The sequence below is a fragment of the Emys orbicularis genome, chromosome 13 (assembly GCF_028017835.1).
Source record: "Emys orbicularis isolate rEmyOrb1 chromosome 13, rEmyOrb1.hap1, whole genome shotgun sequence".
NCBI lineage: Eukaryota > Metazoa > Chordata > Testudines > Emydidae > Emys > Emys orbicularis.
Window position 1 is genome coordinate 35004182 of NC_088695.1, and position 18309 is coordinate 35022490.

General features: G+C 47.9%; 1 protein-coding gene across 2 annotated transcripts in view; it reads left to right on the forward strand.

The window, feature by feature from the left end:
* Window positions 1-662, forward strand: part of EXOC7 (exocyst complex component 7) — a 33137-nt gene extending 32475 nt beyond the window's left edge. For both annotated transcript variants that reach the window (XM_065416295.1, XM_065416296.1), the window contains one exon: window positions 424-662. In XM_065416295.1, the coding sequence (XP_065272367.1) occupies window positions 424-526 (103 nt within the window). In that variant the 3' untranslated portion in view covers window positions 527-662. The remainder of the gene's footprint in view (window positions 1-423) is intronic.
* Window positions 663-18309: the final 17647 nt, after the last annotated feature.

Below are 18309 nucleotides of genomic sequence, written 5' to 3' on the forward strand. Positions count from 1 at the left end.
CTTTCCAAAGCCATCCTCAGCTCTTGAGATTCCCTTGAGATTCTGCAAGCTGAGGTAGGCTGATATGATTGTTCTCAGTTAGATCGCGGCATTCATGAATGGCTTCTAAATGCAAGACAACTGGTGGCCATGTTCTAGCTATGCAAAGCTGGGCTCCATTGAGAAATCTCTTGATATTAATGGAAACCCAGGAATACCCATTTGAACCAACCCTGCTAGAATGGTATTCTTGCCGTGAAGAGCTCTACCCAAGTGTCTGTCACGCTCTCAAACAGAAGATGTGGGAGCTGGAATGTTGTTTCACTGGGAGGGGGGCAGAAGCAGAGCAGCATCTGATGGTAGTGAAAAGGGAAGTCCCAGGCACCGTGGCTTTGTGTAGTGTCCGCTGTGTCACACCGGGGTTGTTTTGCTTGCCCTCGGCAGGTATGGCAATGTGCCCTTCACCAAGAACCCCGAGAAGTACATCAAATATCGAGTCGACCAGGTGGGCGAGATGATTGAGAAGCTGTTCGACACATCAGCATGAACCACTGACTATCTCGTATGCTCCCATCTGCAAGTCAGCGCTTTCCCGGTCACCTCCAGGCTTCCTTCCCCGCCCCATTCTGGTGGGCTGGTGTTATACTTGTATTTATCGGATTTATAAACACGTGAAAACACTCCATCTTGTCTGTCTTTGCCTTTTTAAAGTGCATCACAGAGGAAGCTTTTAGATGACAGATGAAATACTCCAGAGTGGTTTCTGTTATGCTCATGTGTCTCCAGATGGAGACGTTCTGAGTGGAGAGGCAAGATGTGTGAGCTCTGTCAATACTTATCTCCTCAGGGGGAAATCCTTGGTCCTGGTGGAGAGAACATGCTGCATATATAGGTTTGTCTGCCTCCTTAATGCAACTTTGATGTGCTAAGAGAAGTGTTCATGATATCTCAGTTCTCCCTGAGGGATTCTATTAGATCTCTAAGGATTTTCCCATCACTGCACTAAAGTCCATAAGTTGTAGACGTTCTATATTAGTCACTGACGATTGGAGAGTGTCCCTTTTAGAGCCCAGCAGTGTTTCTCTTTCATTGGTAAGCCAGTCACTGCTAAGTGAGTAGTGAGCCTTGTGCTATAGGATAAGGACTATAGAGAGTTTGGATATTATAATGGCATTTGTTTTATAGTGGAAAAAATTGCTAACTTCTGCTGTATATTTTGAGTCTCTTTCTAGAAGTCTGTGACATAAGCTCTTTGAAATGGAAAGATTCAGATCAGGGTGAAAAAGGCTTAGTGGGCTTTAATCTGCATGTGTAAATTAATTTACAGTGGTATTGCCAAAAGATACTGGATTGAAATCCTCCGTTTACCAAACGGTTACAATAGGGACATGTGCTGATCCCCACAAACCCGCTCCTCAGCCCACCTGGACCTGGAGTATTTTACCTACTAGAAAGTCTCTTTGCCTGTTTTGCCCTTGTTACTGCCGAGATTGTCAGCTTTGTTTGTAGTGTGATTTAAAGCTCAGGCAACTGGACAGTGACAGCAACCAGGCTCTCCTTTCATAGGTCACCCAGTAGCCATCAGCTTGCAACAAATTTCAGTTTTGACTGACCAGGGCTGGATTTGAATTGGGCCACCCAGGTTCTGCCCATCACCAGTTCCTTGAGCCATCCAAACCTTATTTATTTTAGTTACTCCAATAAACTGAATCGCCTGTGTCATGTTTGGTTGTTCTTTAATGACAAGATTAACTCAACTCCCCCTTCAGCTGTCCTCCCTTTAGAAAGGCCAGTTGTACCAACAGGAGGCTGTGCAGAAAGCTACAGTGCCCTGTTCGTCCTCTGTAACCGGAGAGTTCTAGGAGATGAAAAGACGCGCCGGTGCCTGCACCTGACTTAGCTCCTTTCCTTTTGGTTTCGCGTATTGCTGAGAGCGAGGTCTTTACTGAATAAGCCATAGTGAGTGGGCTGGGGAGGAACCAACCCAACTTACTGTGCACTGGTTGAGCTTCTGAGGACCCTGACTTCTGGAATTGCAGCCCCAAATTCCTGGTCCAGTGGAACCAGCACCAGCATTGTCTGGTTTTAAGAAATGCCTGATTGCATCTGATGTGAAAGGAGTGCAGTGGGGACTGTTAGAGATGGTCCCTGCCTTGTATTGTTTGTGGTGTGCTGGTGTGAGATTGCACTCCTGCTGCAGCCGCATGGTAACAAGTAGTGTAGCCCCGGAGCCTATCCCAGAGAATCAGAGCAAAATAGAAATAAACCCTGGGCCTTCCCATTGTGTAAGAGCTTTGCAGTGAGCTACAGTGTGTGTGTCAACTTCTGAGAACTTAGGCCGGGCTTTTCAAAGGGGCCTAAGAAAATCAGGCCCCCAGTTCCCATTGAAAGTCTATGGGAGTTGGGCACCAAACTCCAGTTTATTCCCCTCAAGTTCCCTGCTCTCAGAATCACTGGAGTCTGTCACCTACTGTACAAGAGCTCGGGACGAGCAATCAGTGATGGCTTTGCCTTTCTCTTAGTGAATTTTTCTTCTTAGCCTGTCTTTAGCATAGTAAAACCATAGTGAAAAGTGTGGTGGGGGTGGGGGTGGGGTGGGGAAAGGATGAACCCTTCTTGGGTTTCTGTGGAGTACGTTGTTCCCACATAACATCTTTCCCCTTTCTTTCCATATCTCCTGGCCTTTTCTGATCCAACATGTCTTGTTTCTGGAAAAGCTGGTTGCATCCCCTTCCCATAGTGAGAGGCTGAAATGCTAGACATGAAAACTGAGCCAGTGGGTATTTGATCTACCAGTGATGGGCTAGTCTGCCTCTGAATGATTCTCATGTGCCCTGCTGCAATTGCTGGACATCCTCCTCCTCCTCCTCCGCCAACCAGATCCTGTAAAAGCATCCCGATGTGCATGTACAGTAACTCCTTGCTTAACGTTGTAGTTTGTTCCTGAAAAATGCGACTTTAAGCAAAACGATGTTAAGTGAATCCAATTTCCCCATAAGAATGAATGTAAATAGGGGGGGTTAGGTTCCAGGGAAATTTTTTTCACCAGAAAAAAAGTGTGTGTGTGTGTGTGAGAGAGAGAGAGAGAGAGAGAGAGATGCGCATTGCCCCTTAAGTATTCTGACCCCACTCTAAGTACATTGCCTTGTTAAGTAGATCAGCAAGTTGAGACAGCAGCTGCTCCCAGGAAGCTCCCTCTGTCCTGAGCCTTGTCATGTCATCCTCCCGCCCCATGGAGATGGAGTGAGCAGGGAGGAGGGGGACACCTTGAAATTAGTCCCCCCTCTTCCCTCCTCCCCCGCACAGCAAGCAGGAGGCTCCGGGGAGCAGCTCCAAGGCAGTAGGGGGAGGGACAGCTGACCTGCTGGCAATTGATAGCCTCCTGGGTGGCTGTGGCACAGGGAACTTAGGGGAGTGGGGAGCTGATAGGGGGGCTGCCGGCCAACCCTGGTTCCAAGCCCCCACCAGCTAGCTCCAGTGGACTGCTCTTTCTGCAAGCAGTGGACAAAGCAGGCGGCTGCCAAACGACGTTATAAGGGAACAACTTTAAACGAGCCTGTTCTCTAATTGATCAGCAGTGTAACAATGGAACAACGTTCACCGGGCCGACATTAAGTGTGGAGTTACTATAGTTGTACTTGAGTCTTAACCTTAACATCTTATATTGCACCTGCTGCCCTCCTCTCTAACTCCCCTGCTTACTGTGCTACAGGATGTCCTTTATTATTTGCCCCTGATAACTGTATGGAAACCCTCTAAGTAAAATGTTGACATTTGCAGTACCCAGTGCTTAATAGTTTGGGAATAATTTCATTAGTCAACCAGACCCATGTTTACAAGAACTAATCTATATATCAATGCCTAATTAAGTAGCTCAGCAGTGGAAGTGTCATTGTGCGAGTGCCCAGAACAATGAAAACAATGCATTGGTAATTGGTGGGGGTGGGGAGTGAAATTGGAACTAGGTATGAAGTGGGGAGGAGTACAATAAAGGGAACAATGGAGGATTGTAGAACACTGGGAGCGCTGTGTTTTAACCCCTTCCTTGCTGCCATCTGTACGCCAGCAGCACTCTTTTTTTGGTGTCCTGGAAAAGTGTTAGATGTACCCAGTACAACCATCGGCTCTGGAAAGGCAGGTTTCATAGATGGGTCCTTGTACCGGGACATGCTCAATACTGGTAGTGGTGGTGTTACCCACAGACCCTAACCAATATTGGGGGCTCTCTGTGTTACTCAATGTTCACAAAGTAAGAGAAAGTCCCTGGCCCAAAGAGGCTAGAGCCTAAATAGATAAGACAGAGTGGAAAGGTCAAGAAAGGCACAGAGAGGTGAAGTGTCTTGCCGAAGGTCACACAGCAAGTTGGTGTCAGAGCCAGGATTAGAACCCAGGTCTCATGACTCTCAGACCAATGCCCTCTGGTGTTAATGTCCGTATGTGGTGCACACCTTCCAAACTACTGGAAAATGCTCTTTGAGATTAGATGCTTTGAACCATTGCTTCCTGAATAGCTCGAACTAGTTCTGTTCGTGATACCAAGGAAATTTCAGCAGAGTCAGAATTCTATCAGCACAATATTGCTGCAAAACATTTATTTAAAAGACTAGATTACAAATAACTGGCAAATTAGCTCTAGATGGAAATAATGGCTTTAAAATGCTCTGAAGCCCTGGTAAGAAGGATAGTGGAAAGGAATAATTATACTATTGCATACGTAGTGCATTTCATCTGGAAATCAGTGCTTTACAAAGGAGGGTGAATATAATCCCATTCCATATGTGGAAAAACTAAGGCCCAGAAAAGTGAAATCATTTACCCAGGGTCACTATATAGGCCAGAGGCAAAGCTGGGACTAGAACACAGGTTTACCTAATTCCCAGCCCCGAATACGATTTACTGAACCGTGATTCTATTGGCACAAAGGAAATGATGGCTGATTAGCCTACAAAGCTTATAGAAAAGACCTACATCCCCTCTCGCTCCTGTGCACTCGTGTGTTTAGCTTTGAGAAGCATGAATCATCTAAAACCATGAATTGAGAACATTTGAATTAGCATCATATGTGCTTCCACCTGCTGCTCTGAAAGAAACTAAATATAAAATGCTACTAGGAACTGATTCGAGCTGGTAACCATGTGTTGGTGCCATGGGGACTGTGACCTGGGTTGCAGGAGTTTGTTGTATAATTCAGTAACCTCATCCTCCTTGTCCACGTTTGCCTCGGAATTGGGAAACGTCTCCGGGTGGCTGACCTGACTCTCACTTCCAAAGGAACCCTGGTGGCAATAAATAGGATGTTGAACATGATGACATGGGCTAAGTAAATGAAAAAGAAGAGCCTCTCTCCAGCAGCTGAAGGGTCCCTTCTGAGAGCTCTCCCCTTTTCCCTCCTGGTATCTGCAGGTTGAAGAAGAGCAATGATAATTTGTGCAGTGCTGGGTGTGATGCTTCGCAAAGAGCACATCTGCCCCAAGGAGCACTTCAGTCACACTAGGATGAGGGTGGTGCAGGAAACAGTTAAAAAGCAAATGGCTAGAAGCCACAATCTGGGAAGGTCACTGCTGAAAGGCTCTGCAAAGGAAGAGGGCTTTAAGAAGGAACTGTCTCTAATTCTGGGGTGGTTTTGTTAGAGGGAAAAACCGCCTCTTGGGACTATGTTGAGTACTCTCAGCTCATTGCATGGGTGATCTGCATTGCAGATTAGAGTGGAGTTTTCTACATGAGAAAGGCTAATGCATTTATCGCTCAACTCCCTGCCCACGTGCTGCATGAGATGGGACTGTTCACTACTCCGGGCTCCCCTACATGTTGCTCCTACCTTTTAACCCTGGATCTTTCTTGTGTTGATGTTGGCACTGATCTTTGGCTGATTTGGACAGGCCTGAGAAAATTCTACCCCAAAATCTGCACCTCATCCAGGGATGGAGGTTCTCTGCAACCACTCTAGTCATCAGGACTGTCTCAATTGTGCTGATGATTAGTAACACCAGCAGACCACTGAAGTAATAAACGGGGGGGGGGGGGAGAGAGAGAGAGAGAGAGATATCATCACAAATGTTAGCCCCTCTGTTGACCTCATGCTCAAGAATGCCGAGTATTAAGAATAAATCATTTCGTTTTAAGAAGGGGGCCTAGTCTATTCTTGGGAGGGCAACTCTGTTCCCTGTTCTCGAATCATATTCAAGTGAGCAGAAGGGAGTATTTGGACCAAATCCTTTGTTGACCAACTTAAACCAAAGCCCCATGGCACTCTGCAGCCAGGCTAAAGGCAACATGGAAATGACTGTTTTGCAAAGTTTTAGCTAAGTACGTTGCTAACTGCTGGAGGGACAGTTACCAGAGAAGGAATGGACTTCATCAAGGTTTCTGGTGCTGACTCTTGTAAACAGAATCATTTGAGAAAACAGCTCTCGCAAACAGAATTATTAACCAGCTTTTTGCAAACGACCAGAAAATAGATGCATTCAGCTCTCGCAATCGATTAATCAAAGAATGGAATTTGCAGTAGGTACAAGTGTGATTAAAAATGATGTTCTGTAACCAAAATAGGAAAGTCTCTAATAGTAAATAAGTATAGAACTCTATGTTTAGAGTGTTTTATATCCTGCTAAATGTAGAACTCTAAAACTGGACTACAGTTAGGTGCTTGTAACTCTTGCTCTGTTTATGGCAGGGAAATACAACAAGGCTTATGAAGTACATTCCACCCACCAGCCTTTAGGTATTCGGCGATGCTTGGCTTCTGCAGATCTTCTGTCTTGCAAGTATATATGGAGCCAGATAAGAGAGAGTCTATAAGGTTTATAGCATTGGCCAATATCATATATAATATCACAATGCTGATGATTATTCATGTTAAGCTCTTGCAAATTGCTTTTTACTTATGGTAAGCTGTTTAACCAAGGGGAGATGTGTAGTATTGTAATCTCACTGTTAGGTATAGAGACATTCCAGAGAAAAAGGACAAGACACACGATTTTAGTGATGTTTAGCTAACATGCCCTCGTACCAAGCCATAGCTGATGCAGGGTGACTCTAAAGTTTTGCTGACTTTTGGAATGCTATGGTCAAAACAAGGTAATAAACCAGTTACAATCTCTGCCTGTTTACTGCAAGGTTTGTGGGGCAAGCCTAGCAAAAAGTTTCCAAAAACATGTGGAAGACGATATAGACCAATCATATGTCAGGGTTAAAGTAATACAAAGAAATGGTGAAACCCTCATCTGTTATAAACAACCCTAAACTGAGACAGTTGAACTGGTGCACAGTTGCTTCCCGGACGGGTTGGTAATGTATTGGCCTTCCTTTCTGTATTATGCAGTATGAATCTTTGACAAATAGTCTTTGATTTAATACAGTTGATTAAGCCCAGTTATTTGACGTCTCTTGTTGTTGAATTAAATCGAACCTGTAACACCCTAGAGAAAGTACAGTGCCTTCACTGGGCTTGCTCCAGGGATGAATTTGGCTTGATGTGCTCAACCTAGCAATGTGATGTCCTCTGTATTGGTGTTTGCCAGTCTGAGGAGTGGGCAAAGGGGGGAATTAGTAGCTGTCATAATACATGGTTTCACCATTGGCTCTGGATAGGGCTGCAGTGTCTTTGCCTCCTGACTAGGTTGTCATGATTCACTTGGCCCTCCAGGGTTGCTGGACCAGAGCTTGAATCCTGCTGTAAGTTGGTCACATGAGAGGTGGCAGAGAGCAAGCAGGGCTGTGGGAGAAAACCCACAGCCTTTGAAGACTGGTGCTGTACTCTGATTTCTCTCCAGCTAGAAGACTAGAAGGGGGAAGGTTCAATCTCTTCAGTTATAGGCCTGCGTGTAACCTGTCAGCAGCTGCTGGCTGCCCATACTTACTAAGTAGAGGGTTGCAGGAGGAAAACCCTGGCAGGGAACTGAGCAGGGAGGAGTGGAATACCAAATATGCCGGCAGCAGGGTGACCGTATAAGAGAGCCTGTCTCGGATGGGGAGGAAGAACCCACAAATATCAGCCAAGACGAGTGTAACACTGGGCACGATCAGAGACAGGATGATGAGTATGGCTGTGTTTTGTATCTCCAGCGAGGAGAGACCCAAGAGGAATAAGGTGGGCATTTGTCAGGAGCCATGGGTAAATGGAGCGACAGGGTGGACCAGCCCACCTTCCAGTAGTATTAGCACTAGCAGTGGGTGGACTTGTTTGAGTCCACTCCAACGTTAGGGAGCGGAGAGTTGAACCTGCCTTGAATGCTACTAGCCTTGTGCTCTGATGGGGAGAGGCGAGCAGAGAGGAGTGGGGGTAAAAAGATTTCTAATGGAGAAATAAATGCTCCAGTCCAATACCCCACCCTTGGTTAGTCGAGTTGGTAGGGGTTAATTCACAACCAGGTTTTCTACCCCGAGGGAAGTGTGAAGTGTGCATTACCAATGGAAATTGCCCTGGACAAAAACTAAAACCTGGGTTTAAGTTACAGGAAACCAAACGTTGCAAACTCACAAAACAGTCTGGGACATTCACAAAACTTGGAATACCATTAACCGTTACCAGCTGCCAAATCGAGAGCTCATTAACCATTACTTTGGCATTACTCTGTCCGCATCTTGCCATTTACTTAGTTCCCTTGGGTTTAGCTCCTTTGACCCGAACTAGCTTCTAAAGCTAACACTAAAGTCAGCCATGTTTGGAACTGATCACTTTCTGTCCACTGATATGGCTCGGATCCCTGAGTACCTGAGAACCTTACATTAACAAATTCTTTCTGGGACGTAGAGACGTTTGCTCCCACTTTACAGGTGGAGAACGTGAGCACAGAGAGGTTGTCGCTTGCCCAAGTAACACACGGGAAGTCTGTCGTAGATCTGGAAATGGACCCCAGATCTCCTGAGTCCCACTCCACTGCCTTAACCACACAGCCAGTCTTCCTCTCTCTGGGGGTAGATGTGAAGGTGCTAGGAGATGAGGTAGGGAGTGGAGCAGCCAATAAAGGGATGTCGGGGAGGGACTGAGTGGAATGGCCAGTGCAGGGAGGTGGGGAGGAATCCAGCACCGAAATGGCCAGTGTGGGGAGGAGGGGTGTGTATCCAGGACCGAGTGGTGGGGGCAGGAAAGGGGGGAGTCCAGGACTCTGTGATTGCAATGCCAGTAAAAACAGGAGCTAAAACACTGTAGAACTTCTCTTCTCGGACTTCCACTTCTCCTTCCAATTTCTCAGAGCTGTTTTTTCCCCTTCCCTGGCTGTCAGAGGAGGATTTAGAGCAGTTACAGGCAGAGTGATCTGCTTGCCGTCACCTTGAAGTGGGATAGGGCCATTCCGCTGAGTGCCATCCTCCTCCTTGTGACAAGGTACTCGCGCTTGATGATCAGAATTTCATTGTAGGTGCTGGCTCGGAATTCCAGCTCTTTACCTTAAAGGTCAAAGGAACAAACAAGCAGAAACTTGGCACAAAGGTTAGTGGAGCCATGACTAGAAGAGCTATTATGTAGGGAGGGGACGCTGCCCACTATTACTCTACCTTCAACCCACTTTCCTGCCCTGTACAATCTGCCAGCCCGGTATACCTTTCCTCCTGTGACATCCTGCATCCCTCCTTTTCTCCCCACTCTGGCCATAGGTAAACTTGGGGGCACTGATGGCTTAGGGAAATTGGTACTGGGAGACAGAGCTCTTTATTGCTCGCGCACTGGTTTGCATCCAGCCCAAACTGGAAGTTCAGTGCTTGGACTGGAAAAATAAATGTGCTGGTATCCCACTGCCCACACCAAGGGCCAATCAGCCTGAAATCTGCACATCACTGCCTCTGCTGCTGTCTGTGTGCCAGGAAAGGATTCCTGAAGCCCAGGTCCTTTAACCGGCCTCCTCCTCCTGCCCACTCAGCTGATTCTAGGGTGGGCTCCTGCAGGAGAGGTTTTCAGTTCATGCCCTCGTGGATGAACAGAGCAGGGCTTTTCTATTCCTTCCTTGCTTCCCCTTGCTCTCACGAGAGCTGGAATGTAACTGAAGCGCCGGGGCGGTGTATCTGCTGATATGGCAGGTTCTGGAACTGACCCATTTGGGCTCAGTTCAAGTACCCAGAAGCCATTATTGTCTTGGCAGTTTTTTGGCGCCTTCTGTGAAACGAGTTGGTGATTCTAAGCAGCCACATCTTAGTCGCTCCCTCAGCCACCCTCCTTTTTGGCAATCTTCACAGAGAGCCCAAGGGCTTGCCTAGGCCATGGAGACGGAACAATCTCCTCCAGTCTGAGTGGTTCCTGCCCGTCCTAGTTGCAACACATGTGGCCGTGAACGCTGCCATGTCCCATGCATAATGAATTCAGTCTCCAATCCAGCACCCTTCACTTTCACTTTCATGTCTTTTTTTTTTTTTTTTTTTTTTTTTTTATTAAAACGTTGTTTGCCGAGACCCCTTGGCTCTGCCCTTTGTAGAGGTGAGTGCAAATCTGCCTCGTGTGAGATTACAGTGAGTCTGAGCCTTGACTTCCAGGAGACTAGAGGAGATTCTCGGTGGCTTGACTCTAGAGAGTATTGTCTGCAGGAGCTGGGCTCGGCAGCGCACGCTCACCCAACTGTGTTGCTCATGGAGATGAAGCTCAGATCACAGCTGGTGACATCGCAGGGCTAGTAAAAGAGATTGTAGTTACAGTTACTGTCAATGCGCAGAGGGACATAAAAATGCACTTTACCGTCGCTTTGGAGTGTCACGTGGGGGGATTTAATCTTCCATGTCATATCTAACCTTCAGCAGAGAGACAACGACCCGGAGTCACACTTCCGCTCCGTGGCTATGTGACTGCATCCCGTGAAAGAGGGAGTGTGGCTGGAAGGCTGTAGAGGGAAGAAAGGGGAGCAAGTGCTTTTCACCCCCAGCTCGCCTGATGGCCAGTCCAGATCTTCCGGTCCGGCAGCATGTTGGCAACAAGCAGCTGAGGGGGAGACAGGGCAGGGACCACAGGCTGTGTGGGGTTATGCAGATCACTGCACATGCTCCCTGCTGCGTCTGCTTTTATTCTTCCAGATTCTGCAACGAGTGTGTGGCGAGTGCGTGTGGAAGGGGAGGGGAGGTTCTTGTGAGCACCGCTAGTGAAATCATTCTTGTCCCACGACAGCTGATGGTCATACCACGACTGAGGAATTCAGAGGAATCGATGGCCGTTTGTAAGTGGCAAGGGCCAAGAGTCTGCTGGATGAGGCTTCTATGATTTTCTTGGGTGCCCTGGCTGCCAGAGTCCATTCCACCAATGGGCATTGATCAAGCCTTACTGGCCCTGTAGCTGGCCAAGATCAAGGGAAGCCATCTAGGCATTCTGCACTATGCTGTGGGGCACAAGGGGTCTCACAACCACAGTGTAGCCTCCACTTGTGTCCTCTTCTCCAGTCCTGTGACGCTAAGCACCCCTGTATTCACACCCTACACGCTGTTGGAATAAGCTTGGTACGAAATATGCTTTGTGAGGTATCATTTGAAAATGACTAACTCGCTGATGGTTAATATTCTTGTGTGATGGAAATATGCGACGTGCATTGTTATGAATATAGGCTGCAGTTATGATTAAAGTGTGTTTAAACCAGGCATGCCATAGGGAGTTGGAACACAGGTCTGCCCAGGTCTTGAATACAAATGACACAGGGTTGAGCAGAGACAATGGGCTTGCAATTTACATGTGCAGTAAACAGAATTATTAAAGCTCCCAAGATGCTTGGGGGTCAGCATGTCTGGACCAGCTTGGTCGTCAGGCGAAGGCAAGGAAGGCACGTTGGCATGGCAGATAAAGCTAACAAGCGGTGGAAGAGACAGCATGGCTGTACCCAGCAGGAGAGAGGGGCTTGGTTTGGGTTTCATTTGTCAGAAGAATCCAGTTCAAAGGTTTACTGGGCTATAAAGACAGGGAGGCTAAGCCTCAAATACACCTCTACCTCGATAGAACGATGTCCTCGGGAGCCAAAAAATCTTGCCGCGTTATAGGTGAAACCGCGTTATATTGAACTTGCTTTGATCCACCGGACTGCGCAGCCCTGCCCCCCCCGGAGCGCTGCTTTACCGCGTTATATCCGAATTCGTGTTATATCGGGTCGCGTTGTATGGAGGTAGTGGTGTAATAAGCAATTGAATCAACCAATTGAATGCAATAGTAGTGCACTATGTAAGGTCTTTTATGAATGCCTGTAACACGCTGGTGACTGATATTGTAAAATGCCTGTATGAATGCTATAGGAGGAATTATGAATACTCATTCATAGTATGTTTTAAAGAGTGTAGCTGAACAAAAGAAGGAATAGTTCCTACCCAGACGGGGAGGATGAGGGGGGAGCTATTTACCTGTCTCCTGTGTAAATTAAGCATGATAGAATCAAAACAATGGAAGCCTCATTTATGTATAGGGGATGGGAAGGCCACAGGAAGGAAAGAACAGCATGAGGTCATCTTGTCTCTTGAAACAAGGTCATTGAACTTTGAAAGCTGTAAGCAAGGACAGAGGCCATCTTTGGCATCCATCGCTAGACAAGAGGCCAGAACTGGGGCAAGCTGAGAAAGATGGGTCCTTCAACCTCGGGGAGGGGGGCTTGAAGTCTCTGGAAGTGAGGAATCTGATTAGGCAAAGATTGTTCACCTAAGACAAGGGGAGCCAGCACCTTTGACTTTGGTGGAAGGTCCTGACTGAGGGAAAGTCAGCCATGGCTGGGAAGAAAAATGACTGGTGAGAGAAACCATCTTGAACAAAGGCGGTATCTTGCTAATTTAAGTTTTAGACCTTTAGAAGCATATTTTGTTTTGTTTTACTTGTAACTATCATCATTCCTTATTCTTGAACTCTCTTAATCCTATGTATATTTTGTGAATGCATTTATTTCATTTTTACCATAAACCAACTCAGTGCAGTGTGTTAAAGGGAAGGGCGTATTGACCCCCCCATTTAGTTCATAAGCTGGGATGTGGTTTTGTGTCTTTAGAGGAAAAAATGAACCATATTATTTCACTGACCTGGCTAGGAGAGGACTGGACATTGCAGAGCACACGGTGTCGGGACTGGGAGTATGTTGGGGTCACCCTGCAAGCTGTAGACAAGGCTGTTGGGGTCAGAGATGCTGAACCCCGGGCAGTCTCAGGGTGTGACCTGCATGTTGGTAGGCTAGTTGTGAGCAGCTCAGGTTGGAAGCTACAACAGCAAAGCATTGCGAGGCGCCCAAGGTTACCGGACAGGCAGTGACACACAACCCCTCACTGGCCTGATTTGCACCCTGAATGGACCATGACCACGCCTTCTTCCTGGGTAGGCATATCTGAGCCTATCACTTAAAATCTATCACTTGTAGTTAATACATTTGTTTGTTTATTCTACCTGAAGCAGCGCGTTTGGTTTGAAGCATGTCAGAGACTCCCTTTGGGATAACAAGCCTGGTACATATCAATTTCTTTGTTAAATTGACAAACTCATATAAGCTTGCAGCGTCCAGCGGGCATAACTGGACACTGCAGGACGGAGTTTCCTAGGGTTGTGTCTGGGACCGGAGATATTGGCTAGTGTCATTCGGTTGCACAATCCAAGGAGAAGCTTACATGCCAGAGGCTGTGTGTGAACAGCCCAGGAATGGGGGTTCTCACAGCAGAGCAGGGTAAGGCTGGCTCTCAGAGTCAAGGATTGGAGTGACGTGGCAGATCACCGGTCCGAATACGCACTGCTTCAGATAGAATAAACAACCAAATTTATTAACTACAAAAAGAGATTTTATGTGATTCTAAGTGATAGGCAAAAAGTCAGAGTGTTACCAAAAGAAAATATAAGCACGCAGTCTAAACTCTCAACCCTATTAGACTGGGTAATATCTAGATTAAGCAGGTTTTCTCACCCCACTGGATAGTGCAGTCCTTAATATACAAGTTTGTTCCTTAAACCTGGGCCAGTCTCCTCTGTTGGAGTCTTGTCTTCTTCTCAGTGTCTTAGTTGCTTGCAGCAAAGGTGGGGACAGGAGAAGGGCCCAGTATGTGTCCACTCTGTTTTATACCCTCAGTCCATGGCTTGGGGAGCACAAGTTCAGGCATGTCTGGGGGTCATGGCTGAGTCTCTCCAAGCAAGGTTGAGCAATTCCCCTGCTGTGGCCTCATGCAGGTGAGTCATTGCATTGTAGCTCCCTTGCTGGACAATGGCTGTTGATGGGTTGTTTGACACCCTGCCCGGGCATTGGTTACTTTCCTTGCTGTTGCCTCTGGCGTGCTAATATCTGGCTGATTCCCCAACTTACAGCATGTTTTAGTGACCACCATACAACACAATTCTCATAATTTCATATGCATTAAGGATACACATATATGGCTAGAGAAATGATTTTCAGCAGATCAGAACCTTTCCCCTGCTACCTTACAAGGCCTGCTTTATAGGTGGGATCACGATTATATGAAAATGAGGAATATGAGGGTTACAGTACGCCCCCACCACCACCCCAAGGTATAGAATGTCACAGTGCCCAAGCATGGATGTAGTGGCCTAACGTAAGACACCCCAGTTTGAAAATGCTGGTGTTGGGGCCTGATTGTCAGAGGTTCTGAAGTCAGTAGGAGTTGGGGGTGCTCAACATGAGCATGTAGGTGTTGAAGGTTGGACAATCAAAGGACCCAGAATTAGAAGCCACTTTTGAAAATTTGTCTCTGAATGACTTGCCCAAGGTCCCCTGGTGAGTCAGCGGCAGAGCAGGGCCTAGAACCCTGGCCCCCATGCCTGTGCTCCCACCAGCTGAACCACGCTGTTCCCGGGTGTCAGCTTAAACAGGACATCCCAACTACAGCATCAGCCACGATTGCCTGAAATCAGCGAGCTGTGAGCGAAGAGACAGTCTTACCTGCGGACGGTGCCTCTTTGCATCAGCGCAGGCAGCGGGATTCCACCAGGCGAATCAGACGTGGTGTGAGGAACGCTCAGGGAGCCAGCTGTCTGCGTTCTTATAGGGCCCCCATCACCAGGGGATCTGCTTGGCTCTGGTTATGATGCCAGAGCCCTTCTCCTCACTTTCGTCCTCTCTGCAAACAGAGCATTTGTATTTGACAATACAGAGCTGTCTTTCTCGGTGGACCATCTGCCTTTTCCTTTGTCTGACAGCTGCTCCTGAGTGAGTACTTTCATGTACCTGGGCTTTCATGTTCCTTTCAATGGTCACTCACAAAGGGAAGCCAATACCCATTGTGAGTGTGGCATGGGGGACCAGTTGTTTCCCTTTGCGGTACTGTGCAGTGATCTCCATTCACCTGTGTCTCATGTCTATGATCAGACCCATGTCTAGCTCCTTGTTTGTTTAGATGCTGCTTTCTCCCTCTGGTTTTTGTTTTTTGATCTTTCTATGTACTCCCTGAAAGTATCGTTATCCCCTCAGTGGGCAGGAAAAGAAGATTTAAATATTGACTGGCTGGGCTACAAATATCCTCTTTGACTCATACTAACTTTAAAGTACTTGTTTATTTAGGGCAATTCCAACTGGTGGGCCAGGTCTAGGGTGACCAGATGTCCCGATTTTTATAGGGACAGTCCCGATTTTTGGGTCTTTTTCTTATATAGGCTCCTATTACCCCCCACCCCCCACCCCCTGTCCCGATTTTTCACATTTGCTGTCTGGTCACCCTAGCCAGGTCTGCGCAATTAGACCTTGAAAATGTTTAAACCCTGCGGCTATTTGAAATGGCTCGAGGTGGTGGTAGTGATAATCCATGTCGTTAAAACAGCAAAGGATTCCAAAGCACTTTGCAAAGGTGCCACCTTGCACATGCAAACCACCCTCTCAAGGAATGCGATGCGAGCTGAGAACCTATGCACAGAGAGCACCGCTGAAATACAGCCGTCTCTAGGGTAACCAATGAGCACACAGCCATGTGGAGAGGGAAAGCGGGGGAGAGACTTTCAGGACACTCCCCTTATGAAAGCAGCAAAAAGTCCTGTGGCACCTTATAGACTAACAGACGTATTGGAGCATGAGCTTTCGTGGGTGAATACCCACTTCGTCGGATGCATGTATCCGATGAAGTGGGTATTCACCCATGAAAGCTCATGCTCCAATACGTCTGTTAGTCTATAAGGTGCCACAGGACTCTTTGCTGCTTTTACAGATCCAGACTAACACGGCTACCCCTCTGATACTTGTCCCCTTATGAAATGTACCATGGGATCTTTTTTGTCTCACCAGACCTGTACCCAGTACATCACACACAATTCTGTCTGGGAAGCTGTACGTTAAGGCTGAGATTTCAAAATGTTAATTTCATTTTAGCTCAATCTTTAGCTGGTTGAGCTGTAGCCTAGATTTGTACCCTGCAACCATGCTAGGGAGAAGGTCAAGTTCAGATCAGGTTTAGCTAGCACATGTTAAGCTAAACCTAACCTAGACTTGACCACATTTCCTAGTCATGACAAACCAGAGCGGCCCCAGAGGAAGGTGGAAGCCCGTCGGCAGGAGAAGATTTGCGCTGCTACTCCCCATGCTGTGCCTATCTTGGAGCTGAGTATGGGACTCAGGTACCAGCTTGAAAAGCCTTGAGACTATTCATAAATGCACAGTTCACACTATTAAAATAGTAAACTAGCCAGAGGTTCCTGGAGGGGCGGGGGTGTTAATGACCTTATTGTGTCTTTAAGCAGGCAGACCCTTAGCGGCATGTTGTAATGGGATTTATAACCCCATGTCCTTGGATCTGAGGTGAAACTTGCTTTGCCTTCATGCTGTGGGATGATCCGTTAAGCACTGTGCCTACAGCTACTAGCTCCTAACTGTTCATAGTCATTGTAAATGGAACCTTGGTGCGCTCTTGATGTGAGCGTGTTGTTCGACGACACCAGCTGTGCGCTAGGGAGAGATGCTCGGGGGTCCTCTCCAGGCAGAGCGCCCACATGAGAGAGAAGCCCCTTTGCTTTGTTGGACCTGGTACCCACTCCCTGCCCCCCTGCTCTGCCTGCCTATGGGGTTGCCACGGTCAGCAGCTCCCGGGGAGTGGAGTTTGAAGAGATGAGGCCTGGCAGCTGGTCAGCTGTGTGAGGCCAAGGAAAAGGTCCTGGAGGGATATTAACTTAGGAACCCTTCTGCTGGAGATGTGCCAACACAAAGTGGGGTGGGTGCCAGCTGGGGGGCTAGCTAGTCCCCCCCAAGCTGACAAGCTCTCAAGTGGTAGGTTTCAGTCTTGTTGTTTCACGGGGGGGGGGGGGGGAGTCTGGGGGTGGAGGTTTGGGGGTGCGGCTGTCCCTGCACTCTCTGCCTACTCTCTCCTACTGAACCCAGGCTGCCGAGGGCAGGGTTTCACCCACGGGGTCAAACCCATCTGGCCCCTGCACCATGGAGAGTCCCTGGCTTGGCACCATACTCAGCATGGGCCACATGCCATGACTTTGCCATGCCAATGAGCTTACTGAAACCGAGCTGTCATTTTGTCCCCACATAGGAGGGAGTGGGGTTCCTGTCTGGGGGAAGGGCAGAACCCTGCTTTGTGAAGGACTCTCAAGGGGGGGCAGGGGTTGAGCGAAAAGAGTTGCTGGCCCTTGTAGTGCCCCCCAGGGAGACCTTTCCCTTAAGAAATCTGCTGTCTATCAGCCTTCTCGTGTCTTACTCCCTCATGCTTCTGGGATGTTCCAGAGCTGGGGAAATGCCGCCTCATGCAGCCTGCTGATCGCTGAACGAACAGGAGGTGGGTGAAGGCGTCGGGTAAAGCGAGTGAGGGCTTTAGGGATTTGCAGGAAACTCTGTTTATTGGACCCCTTGGAGCCACATGTTTGTCGAGAGGCTGCCGTGTTTTTAATTCCCATCCATGTTCCCGGACATCCGCCACCACCCAGCAGAGGTCACAGGGGGACTTCAGTCTCAGGGGGTTCTCAGCATTTCCAAATGTTGAGGAATTGGGGATGCACCATGGAGAGGGGCTTGGCAGAGGCTGGTAAGGTGCTAGTTTGTGTCTGGCTGGAGGATCTGCACTGGGGGTTTAATGGGCCATTCTCGGATGGTTCGGCACTTGGACTGGGGTTACCCAAGGATGTTTTCTACCCAAGCTCCCTCTTTGTCCCCAGTCATTGTGTCTCGGGTCTGCCTCTTGACGGTTGTGTTTCTCAGTGGACTTTGTAACCGATAGGGATATTGTTATTACACCTTTGCCATCAGAAAGGCCGTTCAGCACGTGAGGAGGCTCAGGTGTGTCTGGCAATGGAGGTGTTAGCTCTAGAACATAGCAGAGAGGATGAGGAGTGTTTTATCCCAGCCTGACTGGCAGGGAAAGGCCGGGCTGTTACACTGTGGACAGGGCCTGCATGTCAAGCCTTGGTCACTCTGACCTTCTATTATTAGGGAGATTAGAGCTCCGAACACTCTGTGCCATTTGCAGACAGGCAGG